At 42.4% G+C, this 17,383-nt stretch overlaps 1 protein-coding gene across 1 annotated transcript in view; it reads left to right on the top strand.

Moving 5' to 3' along the window:
* LOC144822761 (eosinophil peroxidase-like) overlaps positions 1-17,383 on the top strand; it is a 56,352-nt gene that overhangs the window by 28,625 nt on the left and 10,344 nt on the right. Inside the window, exons 7-9 of the mRNA XM_078680626.1 lie at positions 5,221-5,536; positions 10,454-10,614; positions 12,393-12,651. Of these exons, the coding sequence (XP_078536752.1) occupies positions 5,221-5,536; positions 10,454-10,614; positions 12,393-12,651 (736 nt within the window). The remainder of the gene's footprint in view (positions 1-5,220; positions 5,537-10,453; positions 10,615-12,392; positions 12,652-17,383) is intronic.

Raw genomic sequence — 17,383 nt, 5'->3', positions numbered from 1 at the left:
ACAATGGACCTACTTCTAGAGTGACTGGCTTTGAAATCTCATTAACGATCGGCTTTCCTGAAAATCCAAGGGAAACATTTCTTGAGCCTGAGAGCGGAGCCCCTGGAACCTCGGCATGACTAATTGTGGTCCTACTTGCCCCTGTATCAATCAGAAACTTTCTATCTTTCCCTAATACTTGACTGTGAACATAGGGACCTTCTTGATCTACAGGTATCTCGATGAGAGGCAAGCCTACCTCCCTCTCTAGGCTGTTTCATGAATCTGGATACTCAGACTGTGCATACTGGTACATCTGCGATGTAACATGCTGTGTTGCAGCGATAGGCTGCGGTGCTGTAACTGTCTGTTGTGCATTCTGTGACTGAGGAGTCTGTGAAACTTGTTCTTGTCTAGGCGGACGTTGTCTTTCTTTAGTCTTACCAGTAGCTATGTTATGTTTCAGAACTGCACACTCATTTATAAAATGACCTGGCTGTTTACAATAATTGCAGTTCCCTTTAACGGGAGCTGCAGGATGACTGGCTTGATTCGGACCCCTCTTCTGACCGTCTTGAGGAACAGATTGTGCAACTAGTACTTTCATTTTCGTGTCTTTTATACGTTTTCTCTCGTGTTCTTGCTCTTCCCTGATTCTATTCTGGTGGTACTGGAGCATCTGGAGCATCTGGGACGGAGTATTTGCTTGCCAGGTGCTTTCGACTTTCAGAACTCGGTTTTTAATTGATGGGCTTGAATTCTCGACTAATTTAGTAACGAAAAGGTGAGGGTATGACTCACTACTTGTCTTGAGGCCACTGTTGATACTGAAACATTTTTCAAATCTAGAATAAAAATCACTAATATCTTCATCTTGTTTCTGTTTACAGGCTGAGATTGCATCCCAGTCTTCTTTTCTAGTTGTTAATAATCTAGGTAAAACTTGAATTAATAATTCTGGTAATTCTTTACATTTATCTCCAAGACCGGTACCTGGTACTCGTGCCTTGTCTTCAGCTTCTAGAACTGCCCAATCGATCTTTTTCTCTCCCACCTCCCATTCTTTTTCCTTTAGCTTTTCATACACCCCTGCGGGTAGCAGAACCTTTAACATTTTAATGATATCTGGGTAAGTGTATTCTCCCATACGGAGCATGTCTTTTAATTCTCTATGGAACCCTGCTGGATCTTTGTCATGACAGGGAATTAATTTCTTCATCTCGAGGAGTTCCATCTTTGTTATTGGAGTGTATACAAACACTCGCTGCATTTCGCCACCCGTTCCTTTAACTGGGTGGACTTCTCGTAACGGATTCTGTCTGTCTATGTAGAATGATTTACTTTCTGGGGGTGAGACATGAACAAAATGCGGGTTCAAGAATGTTCTATATTTATGACGCTGTTCTAGAATGACACTAATTAAATCGGTACCTAGACCTTTCCATCTATACTGGAGTAACTCGTTCAAGATATCATGTAACGGACCTGGATCAGAGTGTTGACCCTCATACAGAGTAATGAGGTGCTGAATCATATACATACCCACCAGTCGTTGCTCGGCTGGGGGCATTTTCAGAAACATTTGTGCCACTATTTCGTCTGGAAAAGTGGTAGAATCAGTAATCCATCGGACTGCTGACCGAACTATTTCTTGTTCATGCATGGTACTTAACTCACTATAACCAATTCGTGATTTCAGAATGTGATCGGTAGCTTGAAATACTTGTTCTAGGGAACCTTGTTCTGGTGCTGAATGATGGAAAGTAGACTTGGGTTCTAGACGTAAATGGCGATCTGGAAATCTAGATTTTCCTACATACGCTATTCTGGCGGGATTCTCGTCCTCTACCTCTTCAGTATCAGAGATACTTTCTTTCTCGCTTACTTGTGCTGCTTTACGTTGTTCGTGTATCTTTATTATTTCCCTACGGATTTTCTTGTACATACTCTCCATAGCACCGACGGTCTTGTGCTTACCCTCGGCTATATTATCACTCCACCTTGTCAGGATTTTCATTTCGGCAGGATCTTTAGACGGGTAATCTTGTTCTCTTATTAGACAATTTATCAGAAACTTTAATATCATGAGCTGGATCTCGGCTTTCCTTTGAGACATGGCCTCGCAAATACTTTCTGGATCATCCCCTGTACGGATGAAACGATATATTCTGTCTAGATCTTCTTTCATATTCGGTAAGGTGACTAGATACTCGGCCACCTTTCTTACGCGGAATGAATATAAAACCATATTATCCTCGCCTGGGACTGGATCATAGCAGCATTCGGCAAGGGATTTTCTTATTTCTGCTACAGTCTGATGTCTAGGCGTACGCTGTGACGCTTGTGCATGCAATTCGGCTAACGTTAAACGCTTGTGTGGCGGCGGGGTTTGAGGAGGACCTCCCCCTGCGGCCCCTAAACTAGAGTCTAGGTCTACTGAGGCTCTTCGTCCTGGCAGAGTGGGAAATGGAAATGTAGGCTGGACTTGTATGGCGGGCTGGACCGGGGGTACCGTAACAGGTACTCCGGTGTCTGGAGGAGCGGGAAGTGCCTGATTTACAGGGACTGGCGGAGCGCGAACAGGATTTGCATATTCGGGGACTGTGTCGTCCAGATAGGACGAAATAAAAATATCAGCTGCGGTCGGTTTGTGACGTAGCTTGGTCGGAACTAACGGTGGCGGGAAATTACTGGATGCCTCCGGGGTCGCTTTTGGCAAGCCCTCGGCAAGAAGAGGATACATACCCTTAATAAGGGCATGCCTCTGTCTGTCTGATTGCTCAGTTCTAACTCGTTCACCTATCTCGATTAATTCTCTTTCTTGGGCTCGTTCTTGGGATTCTCTACTTAGTTCTGACTTTCTGATTTCTCTTTCGGTTCTCTTATGAGCTTCTTTGCGCCATAACTCGATGGCATCTTTCTGTGATTGTCTGGCTTTCTTTTTCCATAATGCTTCTTCTACTCGCATGATGCACTCGGCATCCCATGTACCCAATACGGGCCATCTATACTTTTCTTCCAACTGTTTGGTATACTCTACCCATAAATCTAGATACAATATGGCACTTATGCCATGTTTCTGATACATAAAGTGACCTGGACTGTCCCTGGGCGGGACGGGAACTGCTGCTTCCAGCAGACCCTTTCTAGTCTTTAACTGACGTAACTTGGAAAATATGGGCATGACTGAACTGTAATCTAGACACAATACAATACACAATAAACACGATACTTATTTCCCATTCATACCACAACATTAAAATACATGAAGAACATTATGAATAACAGTTCGAACAGAATACCACCTGGAAATACTGAGAACAGAACACGTGAATTTTCTCGAGAACAGAACTGACTAGAACAGAAACTAGATGCACTGCTGAAACAGTACGAAACTTACCGGTCTCTTTAAAGAGACACGTCAGGACCCGCATCCACCGAAGTGGACACTTCGTTTGTGGGACTGTGTACCACCAACCCACAGACCAGAGTCAATTAAATTGACCCTGTCTAGATACCACCCCAGTAACGGTACTCACCGGGCAGCAAGAACGGAAGGCCTCGGACTGGACTGGACTGCTACGACGACGAACTTCGGACTTCGGACTTCAGTTACGGGTGGACCTCCGGATACCTCGGACCTTGGACTCTTGGCTTGGGCTCTGGTCGGGACTCGCCGCGTTCCTCCACCGTCTCGTCTGGATGCTGGACCGCCTCCTCCGTCTCCTCCGTGGGCCTGAGGGATACTTGAGCAGAAATATCTGCCACTGCGCAGAAGAGTTCCGTCACGACTGCAGAGGGTCAGGGGGTCGGCGTGGCTTCACCGACGCATGGGGAAAGGGCAAGTCCCTATTCGGGCGCCATTATGTGGTATATAAATAAATAATACCGGATCTATTTTTGAATGAATGAATGAATAACAGATAGCTCAATAAATAAGAGTCAAGATTCGAGGTAGTAGGAGTTTTGCAGGTTTAATACAGCATAAGGACAGGAACAGGACAACCTGCATAGGAATAGGATGACAGGGCCCAGCAGCTGCTGGGTCTGGGTCTGGGATGAGCGCGCTAACTTTTAATAACAATCCACAAACATATATACATAGCGCGAACACATAGCATTACATTGCAGTAGGCGTAGCAGTGGGTGGAACAGAAGGCGTGACGCGTAGCAGTCGCGAAAGATAAGAGATAAAAAGGCGTAACTCAGACATGTGATGCAAACGTAACAGAATATGTCATGAATGGGGCGGAAACCATGGAGGGGGCTACCTAAGGAGCCGGGACCTCTAACCTGGTGGTGCGCGCAAACTGGTAATGACGTGTTACGAGGAGAAGCTGGGGGCTATGAACTCTGTGCTAGGAGCAGAGACTAAAGTCTGGAGGGTCGGAGCGACATGTACCTAAACAGTATCTAGTATCTGATGTTTAGAGAACATGTTGATATAAACTAGAAGTCATGAGGGGAAAAGCTAACTGACTCTAAGACTGGACCATGCATTATTCTACATGTAGTGCGTGATGAAGAATATTAAATGACCATTAAATACAGTATTTCTCTTAACATGGAGCCGCATAGGCTAGACAATGACGGAAACTATTGATGCAGTTCAGTAGCTTAGGAATGCAGAGAAGGAGGACTAAACCGATAGCTGGAATCATAACATAGTCTTGGCAGACTCAGAGGCAGAGCCAAGCTGCACCGGGCACTGCGAGGCAGGAAGTAAGTGAAAGGTCGAGGATACAGGTGGGGGCTGGATCGCTCCTCAGCGAGGCTTCAGGAGACAGGAGCTGAATCTGATGTCCGGGCCCTTTTGAGGCCTAGAAACGGGGACTTTATAATGAAATAACGTGCACACTGAGAAGCGTGGCAACATTACTTTACATAGGCCTGATATCCGTAGTATTCACGAGGACTGGAAAATGACATACCAGAGGTGGACACAACTGTAATTGCGTCTTGAATCGGACATGGGGAATAACATATGCATATTAGTCATGCACACATAACATATGAGGATGACACGTAGGGACACAGAACATGGCAAAATTTACTTTTCCACACTAGATAAACCATTCAAGTACCTACCAAATATTGGGTTCCTTCAAAGTTGCATTTATACTCAGATCGCAACTGACTTTGTGCATTTACCTTAAAATGTCATCTAGTCTTATAACAAATTGCCATCATATCATATATCAGAATAACAGACTATCTTCTCCTGTGTTGTTTTTAATTCAGATTCCACCCAATGATCCAAGGATTGCAAACAGAAGTGACTGCATTCCTTTATTCCGCTCAGCTCCAGCTTGCAACGAAGGATCACCTGTCCGTGAACAGATTAACATTTTGACATCATTTATTGATGGAAGCCAAGTGTATGGAAGTGACATGGCCTTGGCAACCAGACTTAGGGATCAGACAAACCAGTTTGGTCTGTTGGCTATTAACCAGAGATTTACTGATAACGGCCGAGAGCATCTTCCCTTTAACACCATGGGAGAAGACTTCTGCGTCCAAACCAACAGATCTTCGGGCATCCCATGTTTCTTGAGTGGTGAGTAGCATAGTTTCTGCCTATAGTGGATTTGTATATTCAATTTTACATCCATGATTTCTGAAAACTTTGAAGTGTATCTTTATGTGCTTGAAAATATTTTACTAGATTTCAGAGAGCAACAAAGCACGATTGCCTGTTCTGACAATTGAATGTGTGTCTTTTTAATATTATTGAGCACAAGAAATGCAAGGTCTCCTTACCAACCCTTATTCCCATTACTCAGAGACATAAACTGTTCTGCCAGCTTCCATAAGCTTACCATATCATGGGGCCTCCATGTGGTGATCAATGTAAAATCAGTCCTGGATCTTCTTAGTTATTTCATTCCTCCAGGCTATTTGTCTTTATTTATTTTTTTACTATTTTTAGATTGTCCAAAAGTTCAACTGATGTTAGAGTGAGAGAAAAATAGAGGAGGCATAAATGTGAAATGAAGGGAAATAAACAGGAGTGATGTGTGAGAATGCAAAAACAAAATGAGCTTTGGGAAACAGCCAACGTTTAGGAAAACCTTTGACTTTCTACTGATATGAGAACAAACGGATGAATGAATACGCTTACATATCATAAAGTACAAAAGTAAAAAAAAAAACTTTTGGTACTGACGTTTTGAGTGTGGAGCCAACCATGTTGTTGCCAATAGTCACATTTATTGTTGGCCAATTTGGTTTCCTGTCGTACTGTGGTTTCTTTATGAACTGCCCATGATAGACATGTGGGCCCTGGAGAGGACTTTAACCTGCACTCTTCGGTGATTGTCGGCGACTGCGGAAATTTTATAATCTGTCTCATGTGTTTCTTTCTATCCAAACCTTGTAAAACTGGATAGACAGAAATAGCTGGATCTTTCTGTTGGTGTTAACTGCCATAACTGGGATGCCATGAAACTGCTCAACCATTACACAAAATCAGTAAATCAGTACTGACCTACAGTGAGCTAGTCAATCCGATCAGTTAATGACAGCAATTAATCTTACTACCCACCAAAAAGTCTGAGGCTCTCAAACAAGACAGGTGGGGACCACATGGAAAACTAAGGACCAGGTACTATGATGCAGAGGTCTTTGGCAACAATAAGGTTGTTAAGTTTTGCATGTTAGGCAATAACAACTTGCTTTCCAACCCAAGCCATACTAGCTCAGACATAAACCATACCCAGTGGGTCTAATATAGCTTTAATCTCCCAGAGGGCGATTTAATAAGTAATAGTTAGTTGTGCAATGGCAAGCATATCCTATCTGTCAATACTGTCAAGATACCTCTTTAGGAGCTGATGGTGTGCTTCTTCAATATACCTGTGATGCTTTAACTGTTTGCAACCTCGGCATCAGATTCAAATGCCAACTTTATAAAAAATTGGGGTATTAGTTGAGGCCGGTGAGTACCCACCTCAAATAATTACCACAATCCTTGTCAAGGTGAACCCTTAAAGTCACTAAACTAACCTGAGCTCAGCCTTCTGGTAGCTATGGAACAGAGCAGACAGGCTTAACTTAGAGGCAATGTGTAAATTATGTGTGCAGTATTCAAACAGTAATCAAGTCAAAAACAACACTAAAAAAATCCCAAACTAATTTAGAAAAAGAGTGAATTTAATAAATAAAATGACACCGAATTGACAAAACCTAATAAATAGAACCAGAGTAATTATTTTTTTCATTCAGAATTTTAAATTAGTGCTAAAAACAGTTATATGCCAACTGCAGTCATCTGGTTGCACATGACCGGGTCAAGGGTAAGCTTTAAGTTTGAAAGTGATGGAGCACGAATGAGATACAAGGACCGAGTTTGTCCCAGTCAAAAAGTTACCTTCGCACATAGAAACTTTTATGGACCAAAACAGCTTCAGCAGGGCAAGTCAGCAGGCTGTGGCCGAAGCTGTACTCAACATCAACGGGAAGCCGAAGTCCATAGTTTTTGTGAAAACTTTGACTAAGGAGGGAAAGTGATGAGTGGGAAAAGTTCATGTTTTGCATTTAAATAGCTCTTGAGGTCGATCAGATACTGGTGGCAGCTTGGTTCAGTGACTCTTTTTACCCTTGCACATACAATCATTTCTAGAGTTGGGATTTCCTCAGTGGGAAAAAGCTGCAGGCTGTAGTTGCAGAGGATTGGACATCAGCCAATGCTGGTCGACAGCGGTACCACTGAATTGCTGCTGCAGAGGAGAACACATCAGGACTGCAGCAAACTGACCTCAGCGGCGATGCACCCACTTTGGATCAGCTTGGCAGGTTGTTTCCAGTGCCACGCTGGTTCTCAGGGCAAAAAGATAGCAAAACGTTTCTTAGTCCCAGGCATCAGCAAACCTTAGAGTACTCTTTGACACCAGCCAAGTGTCCAGGACCACAAGGATAGCACTTGCTGATCAATACTCACTTCAACAGAAGGGTCCAGGGTATGGTAATTTGGAACTGGTGAGCTGAAAATGCAGGAAAAAGCATCTAGAAGCTTGTGTATCCCTATAGCCCAAACAGGAGGCCAGCGTTATGAACCTTGGAATCTGCTTCTTTGTTCTGGGTACATGAGATAGAGCAAGTTCAGCCTACAATGCTGCTCTATGGTCCCAGATGCAAGACCCAGTCCTCTTCTGTTCTTTCACAAACTCAGAGGTGATCTGGGGAGAGTACTGTGGATGTCATATTTATGACTGGCACCAACCTGTGGTTGGGTCAACTCCTAGGCACTTCCTAAAGAAAGGGGTAGTAGTTCCCAGTGGTGACCCTATCCAGTTTTGTTATAAGGAACAAAGGTCCCTAATCAGAAATAGAAAAATGTACCACATAGGGAATATATATAATGCATAGGAGCTGTCCAATCAACTTTTAAAATGTCATTTTATTAATTCATGAAATAAAAAATAATCTGTATGGTTAGTTACCCCCACGGGGTGCATTTATACAGGTATAAAAAAACACACGCACAGGCAAAAAAAGTGACTGACAAAAAATACACAACTCTGTAAAACAGATCACTCCTTCTCTGTGTAGTGTGCAGATACAGCGAAGCCAAGGCAGGCCTTGAATTCACGATATGTCCAGGGCTGAATCTATTTATCGGGTATCGATCACGCTTACTTGTTCCAGTGATTCGTACTGGATTTTTCACATTCACAGCAAATTACTTTCATATAGATTTCCGATAGATTTCCGATAGATATCAACCATGTGGGAACTTAATTGGTGAAGGGGAGTACACTCTACTAGAATATCCCTGCAAGTCTGTATTGGCCGATGTGACGCCTTAGCATACTGTCAATGTATGATATATAAGAATTTTCCTACGGTTCTCATATTGATTTATTTTCTTGTCATATTGGTTTATGTACCCAGGCAAACACTGTATTGTCCTGGGGCTGATCCCTAGATTTGAGTGGGATGAAACGTTGTCGACCTAATCACTCTAACCAGCCTGATTATGAAGAATGAATAAATGGTTGGAGCAACGTTATGTTTTATGGAGTTGTGACTTTAATTCTTTTGTCTGCATGTGTTTTTTTGATACCTTTGAAAGTTCACCCCATAAGGGTAACTACCGCTCCATATTTATTTTTATTTTATGTATTATTAAGATGATGTTTTAAAAGTTGATTGGATGGTTTTTGGGCATTAATTATATTTCCCTTGCATTATATCTTTTTTATTTCTGTTTAGGGACCTTTGTTCACTATAACATAATACTACCCTTGGTCCTTACACTTGGTCCTTACACATCCTTCGGTTTTCATTTGTCTGCAAAACAACCTACCTACAACCTACCTATTTTTGTAGCACTTCCTTTCTGGTCTACTACAAACAATCCCACAGTGCCCTTTCTCCCTAAACCCAACATGGCAGAACATTTCTTCCCCTGCTCAGAGCTACCTGTGCCAACCCAGAGGTGTGGCTATGGAAATGGCCAACCCTTCCCCTGTGGTTCTGAGGCAGCTCCCTCTCCTGCAGGGATTGGGACCAGCCTTACTAGAGGACCAATCCAGGGGGTTCTGGCCTAGGTGTGATCTACATCTACCTTAGATAGGGTAGGTCGACCTTTAAGTCCACCAAGTGCCTGTGCACATTTTCCAAGCTATCCTGTCAAGGAGTGGAGAATGCCTACCCAAACCCAATCCACCTTTCTTTGTAATGGGATAAATTCACGGCTCACTACCAGGCAGCAATCAGCAGCAAGGTGACAGTTGGAATACTTACAGAGAGGCCTTAGATGCTTTAGTACAACTATTTAAAAGAGTGTTTGAAATTGTTTAGGAAACCAAAATCAGCATTAAAATGTGTAATAATGTATCACAGTGAAGGAGCTAGAATTGCCACAATGAAAATAGCCATTAGGCTGTTTCACCTTAAGGACATGTGGGACAGTAAACTTTTATATGTCCTAATTTTAAATACCATGCATTATGTCTTTATGGGCACTAAGCCCTACCTTAGGGATGACTGATTAGTATTTCAAATGAAGGTTTAGACCTGTCCAAAGGGTATACATTTATAGGTAGAATTGGCAATTTCAAAACTGTTTTGCCAGGGCTAGGCCTGGTGTCGGGACTGCTGTAACACTGCAATGGGCAGCACAATAAGTGCTGCAGTACACTGGAGACATTTAACTGACAGGCCCTGGATACAGTTTGTGTACCATATACTAGGGACTTAAAGGTAAGTAAAATATGCAAATTAGGGGTATGCCAATATCATCATGTTGAAAGAGGTAACACAGGCACTTTATTCCACTGGTTAGCCAGGGTAAAGTGCACAGAGTTCTGTAGCCAGCAAAAACAGCCAATGCAACAATCTGGGGGAATACCATGCAAAGGATGGGTATCCACATGTAGTCTTAGATGTGAAAATAATACTTTGCTCTGAATTATAGTTGTTAAATGACAGGACTGCTAATCTTGTGTGTAATGTTTTTCTTTACATCAAGGTGATCCCAGGACGAGTGAGCAACCAGGCCTCACAGCCTTCCATACACTTTTCATGCGAGAACACAACCGTGTGGCCAGGGAGCTACGGCGGATGAACCCACGATGGACAGGAGAAACGCTCTACCAGGAAGCCAGAAAAGTTGTAGGAGGCATTCTCCAGGTATTCCAAAAAGTACATTTATATGACTACATTTGAAACCGTTAAATGTGTGTTGTTGAGACCAAAAACAATCACCTATGCAGAAGTAGCACGTATGATGTGCCTGAAAGTAGCAGAAAAACTCTGATTGAAAACCATGGCCTGACTATGCCTAATAGTAGTGCATGGCGGTTTTATGCACCCGCATTGCCAGTCCCCACCAGAGAAGGATTTTATGATACTTTGTATATTCCAGATACTGACCACAATGTTAGCTGCACCATCTTTAGTGTCAACCCCAGCAGATATATTTCACAGTACGATTTGACAACATTTACTTCTGCAAGAGGTGTAAGGGAGAAGTATGGAAGTGTTTTATGTATTAACTGGTGCATTTGTAGTGTGGTATCCTGGATGAAGTTATTCATAATTGCACAAAAGCAGGACTGACCAACACGGAAAGCATGGTACATCCACCTTTAAAGCCTGTTGAAGTGTAGTTTTCTTGTTGGACAGTCCTATTTGTGACTGAGTCAAAGAGCGAATTAAATCCTTTTCAAGCGGGGTGGAAGCCTTCTCGTACAAACACAAGTGCAACAATGGGAAGAATCTAGTATTGAGTACATTGTACTGGGTAACAATGTTAGTGAAACAGTGCAGGGTAAACTCTACACACAGTGAAGCAGTCAGAGTACATTGTAACACAGAGTGATCTATTCCTGGTGAAACTATACTATAGTTTACACGAGTGAGAGAGATCTACTACTGGTGATACTGTATTGACTGTCTAATTCCCAGACTTATCTGTCTAACAGTGAGAGTGGTTCTGTGCTTTAGATACCATCCTGGATTGTGTAGCAGTGAAAGTAATCTTGTGCTCGTGATACTGTATTAAGTAACACTGAGAGGCATTATATGCTGTTGATACTGTACTGTGGAACAGCTGTTGATGCTGCACCCTATATCAGTGAAAGGTCCTGTGCTAGTTACACTATACTATGTAACAATGAGAGTGAACCTGTGCTGGTGATATTACACCGTGTAACAATGTTACTGAACCTATACTGGTGATACTACACTGTGTAACAATGAGAGTGAAACTGTGATAGTGAGAATATAGTGTATAACAATGAGAGTGATCCTGTGCTGGTGTTACAATACTGTGTAACAATGAGAGTGAACCTATGCTGGGGATACTTTACCGTCTAACAATGTTACTGAACCTATACTGGTGATACTACACTGTGTAACAATGAGAGTGAAACTGTGATAGTGAGAATATAGTGTATAACAATGAGAGTGAACCTGTGTTGGTAATACAATACTGTGTAACAATGAGAGTGAACCTATGATGGTCATACAATGCTGTGTACCAAAGAGAGTAAGCCTGTGCTGGCGACACTATCCTGTGCAATAGGGAGAGTGATTCTGTTATGGTGGCACTATTCTGTGTAACATTGTGAGTGCACAAAGCATGCCAGACCACGAGACCACAAAAGTTGATTCTCAATTAGCTTGACCTCATTGGACAGCAGCGGCTATCAATAACCTAGGCACCCTGACTCTGGACCACAGGCCTAAAGGGTCCAGTTATAGCTACCCGAATGCATAAACTACCACAGCATCTTTCTATTTCTATGCAGACAAAGATCACCAGACCCAGCTAGTCTTTCCATGTGTATATTTCTGCAATACTGTAGGCACAATACAGTCTCAGATTGGGTAAAAGCCTTGCATGCCCTATTGGCTGTTTGTTTTTATAAATTTAAAATATCCTTGTAATGTTTGTTTTCTTCCAGAAAATCACCTACAAAGATTACATCCCCCTTTTGATGGGCAATGAAGCAGCTGCACGAATTATTGGTACCTACCGGGGATACAACGAGTCGGTGGACCCACGAGTGGCAAACGTGTTCTCCCTCGCCTTCCGCTTTGCCCATGCCTCCATCCAGCCCACGATCTACCGCCTGGAGGATGGGTACCGCCCGCTGACTGGGGCTGCTTCTGAAGTTCCACTCCACATGACTTTCTTCAACAGCTGGAGGATCGTGAGGGAAGGTAAGATAGTACCCCATCCTTCTTGCCAAAACAGCACGTGCAACTCCTCCACATGCACAGCATACTGTAAGGAGGTAAAGGACAGAGGGTTGCACAGAAAATATACTTGAAGGCTGCCCATCATATGTCCATGGAGAGTCATGAACAGACAGTGATGTGTTATTTTGCTGGGGCTACACCTATCAATTATAAGTCATTACCAACCTAGTAATGTTGACAAAATCGGTAGCGGAGGCACAGCACTGTGGAACTGAGGCTGCTAACGAAAAACAGCCACAGAGATAACAGGTGTGATACAGCATCTAGTAGGGTGGGAAGGTAACTCTTAGAGACTCATTTTACATGGACACTCCCTGTTACAATAGTCTTCAATGAGGGGTGGTCATCTCTGAATATGACCTTACAAACACAATCAGCCAAATGTACAGGACAGTGGCAATGAAGGCTCTGTCCAGTTGCCGTAAGGAGCTTAGCTGCTCAATTTAGAGCTCAGTTTACGGGATATCAACTTCCATCCCCACCACCGAGCCAGTCAAGCTAACTCCGTCAAAAATGGTCATAGTTCAGCGCCCTTTTTGACAGATCAGATGCACCACTAAGTGTTGCAGAGCCAGCATCATGAAGGATTGCCCTTTAAAAGGCTAGTGAACTATCATGAAAAGATAATTAAACTATTGAAAACATTCATAGAAATTCACCTGAATGTTAGGGAGACAACGTGTCTGGGCACTGACTACTTGCCTTACTTTTGTGGGGTACATTTCCAGAATCCATATCAAAATACCACCATCCTAGAAAGGTATTGATGCAAAGTCCACCAGTCATTTACACCCAAAAATGTCTCATCCTGATAGAATGTCAAAATATTGGGTATTATGTTATGAATATGAATTACTAACATATTGTAATATTTCGTAAAGGTGAGCATATATATGGAAGAGTAGATTTACTATTTGTTTTTTAACTGAGTTTTTCAGACTTAAGGAAGACATCAAAATCTAGTCACAGCTCAACAGGTGATCTGCAATATAGAAGGTTTAACAGACATGTCTTGCGTGCAACCAAGGGTTCAGTCAATACATCAGAGATGTTACGTAACTGCGTATCTCATAAGCGCTCCCTAATATTTAGGATTCTCAACGTGTTGACTAACAACATTATCATTGCTAAGCGGACCCAAGTCTTCATGCAAATTTTCCCATGTTTCTAGGTTTTCTCCCACCAGGGTGTCTGTGCTTACTGCAATCATGCATATTTTTCTCACTAATGACTACTCACTAACATGCTTCTGCCACTCTTCAAATCTCAGTCCCCCAGTCTGTTTCCGAAGGATCACTATTCGCATTTTAGTAAAAACTTAATCCTAGAGTCATCGCGCAGAACTGCATGGCAATATTCTTGGTTGTGGGTGTGGGTGTAGGCCCAGAATGCAGTGTTTAAGTTCTAATTTAACTAGTTAACCATTAGTCCTCTAAAGAGCTGGACTACCCCATTCCAAAGTATCTATATCAGTTTTTTTTAATGTCCAAGTCATGTGGAGTAGGTCTGTGCGTTGAAATAGGTTCTATGCAGGTATCTAATGTGGGTGAGCCTGAACCATGGTTTTCTGGATACTATACGAAAATAACCAAACACCCTAAACCACTGGCGGTCAGTTTGTAGACCCTGTCCCATTTAACCCTTATCTGTAGATCCTGATTTGGTCAGTTAGGATATACCACCCTGTAATGTGTGAAAAGGGGACAACCATTCAGTCTCAGTGTCAGTAAGGGCTTTAGGGTGCTAGATTCTGGTGAGTATCTGGAAATCACCTCCAATTTGGTGGGTGTGGTTTTTGACAATCTTGAGTAGAAGTGGAAATGACCCAACTGCACCCCCTACAGTAGTCAAGCTTCTTCATAAATGAATACCACAACACCGTTATACAAGTCCCCCTTCATGTCGCACTCACCTTTGGTCCTGAACACTGCCCTTACCGCCATGTAGAGCTTGCAGAACTCTAGAGACCTCCATAATGGGACTAGGTGAGAACGCAGTGTTTTCTTAATTACTAATCAGGACAACCCGTCCCAAATGTTTGAAAAGAGTCTGACCACTAGATCCCCTGCCAATAGGGGAGTAAAACTGATATTTAAGGGGTCTGTCTCTGTGATGTTTGTCTAATAACCTGTTTTGTCTTCCCTGTATTTCTGTTAGTGACTCGGGAAGTTGCTAAATGGGAAACTAAACAATAACTGTCCATCATGCTTGTTTAAGCTCTGACTCTCATATGGCAGGTTTAGGGTAGCCAGTTTGATTATGGGGCACTTTCACAGCCAGAGCATAGAAGGAATATTACTATTCAGCTCTTGGAATATTTTCGTGGGGGAACAGAGTAAAACTTCTTGAAATACACACGAGCAGGAAGATAGTACCACCATCTTCACCAAGGCCACCCTACTCAACAAAGATGGGGAATTATGACCAGAATGCCACCGAGTTTCGAGTCTCTGGATTTACTCAGTCCTTGTTTGCTTCAATGCAGCATTCCTTGTCTTGCGATAATGTGATGCCTAGGTATTTAAAAGAAGGGTTCTGCAACAGGAGACCCAGTTAATGGTAAACTAACCTTCTTCTGTGTGCCCAGTGTCCAGAGTACATAATTTAGTCTTATGCCAACTGGTATGCAAGCCAGTCGTGTTGCTGAATATATAAAGTATATGGAGCATTCAGAGAACCTTCACTGCTAGATATTTCAAGAAAATCAATACATTGTCAACATATTGTGGATAATGTGTAGGGGGTCTCTTACACAATCCTCCACTGCCCCAACTTACTTCCCATACGCTAACAGTTCCATTACAGGTTCCAAAAGAAAAGGTGATAAAAGACACCCTTGGTGTGTACCTTGCTCCAATGTCAACTCTTAAAGGCAATCCAGTCCATTTGGGCCAATGTTAGTGGTTTTGTATGTAGTAATTATATCCATTTGAAAACAGTGGGGATGAATTTGTTTCCCCCAGTACCCAAAACAAAACACAAAGTCCCAACCCACTGTATCAAACACCTTCTCTACATCTAGAGAAGCTATGGAGAAGTCCTTTTTGGACATGTGTAGAAAGCATTGTACATTTGCTAAATTATGTAAATGATGGCTAGTGGTTCAGCTGTGAATGAACCCTCACTGTTCCAGATGTAACAGTTCTGCATTCACACCCCACATCTGCCTCCCAATGGTCCCACTCAGAATTTTTGTAATTATCGACAGAGGTATATGTGACCTATAATGCAATGGTCTTTCCAAGGCTTCGGGGCCATGACAATGGAGGCTGCTCATTTCCAGAGTTTTGACACTTACCTCTAATAGTATGTCCAATAACAGTCTGATATACGACTGATAAAACCCTACTGGGGGTCCATCTGTACTCAGAGTCTACCCAGGTTTCATTCTCGCCAGTGTAGGTTTTAGCTAATGATGGAACATCAACTTTATTCCTCTTTGTATAATTTGGAACTCTCTGTAATGATCAGGATTAGGACTGGTCACTTTTTGATTTCTCTTTGAACAACCAGTTAAACACCCTCCGAGACCTTCCACCCCATACACATTGTCATTTGGAATGTTATGTATTAAAACCTGGCCAGTTTTGTGAAATAATCATTGCAGTTTAGATTGTCAACTTTAGGTGTTCATGTAATTATAGCTTTTGTACTACTTCTTTCTCGAGGGCGGTCGTCTTCCTCTTGGTATCGTTTATATCTACCTACAGATATTTGCTGACCCCATACATTTTCCTATACATGCTGTCCTCAGTAGTGCTTTCATTGTATTCTACTCTATTGCCCTGTTAGAGGCAGTTTTCCTATTGTAAAATATTCATCAAGTGTCTGAGCAGCGTCTTCATGGTAATTCACATCTTATATGGCCTCCACAGTTAACTTTCAGTTCGGCACTCTTGTGTTAACATTATACCAGGTGTGCATGAGGCAATGTGGAGAATGGCAAACAACGCTCTATACAGGTAATAGGAGTCAGAACAGTGATCTGCAATCAAAGACGTCACAAAGATATAAATTATTCTACTGTATCAACTGTACGCAGGAGAGAAAGCATATCTTTTCTTGGGGGAAATGTTCCAACCACACATCTGCTAAGTCCTGTCTGCCTATCACAGGGGTCTCCAACCTTTTCTGTACTGAGAGCTACTTCTGATCATGGAAAATCATTGTGAGCTTCTGAAGGCTAAACAACTCCTGCATTGATACCAGGCACCCCCAAGCCTAGCTTCATAGACTTTAAGCCTAATGCCTATAGAGTCAGATACTATGGTTTGAACAAACTACTCTAACTAGGGATCCTACAATAGGGTTGCCATGTGTGTCAGTGGGAGTGTGGTCTTTGGGGATGTATGAACATGTGCGTATGAGTGGAATATATTTATGTGTATGGGTGGCTGACAGCCTGTGTCGTATGTACTTACAGCACAGGACATACCTTTTTGCCATATGTGGCACTGTTATTAGTATCACACAAACATATTTATTTTAATGAAAGACATTTAAAGTGCAGAAATATGTTCTGCAAAATATTTCATAATATGGAAAAAATGTCTGCATTTTACATCTGTCTCATTAAAAAAATCTCAGTTCTTTTCAGTTACACTTATGGCACGTATCTACTGGCCACTGGAGCAAATGGCCTGCTGTTTGTAAGTGCAACAGTTTGAAATGGGGAAATTAAAATAAAGGGTTA

This window comes from Lissotriton helveticus, chromosome 3_1 (assembly GCF_964261635.1).
Source record: "Lissotriton helveticus chromosome 3_1, aLisHel1.1, whole genome shotgun sequence".
Classification (NCBI taxonomy): Eukaryota; Metazoa; Chordata; class Amphibia; order Caudata; family Salamandridae; genus Lissotriton; species Lissotriton helveticus.
This window is presented reverse-complemented; position numbering and strand designations above follow the sequence as displayed.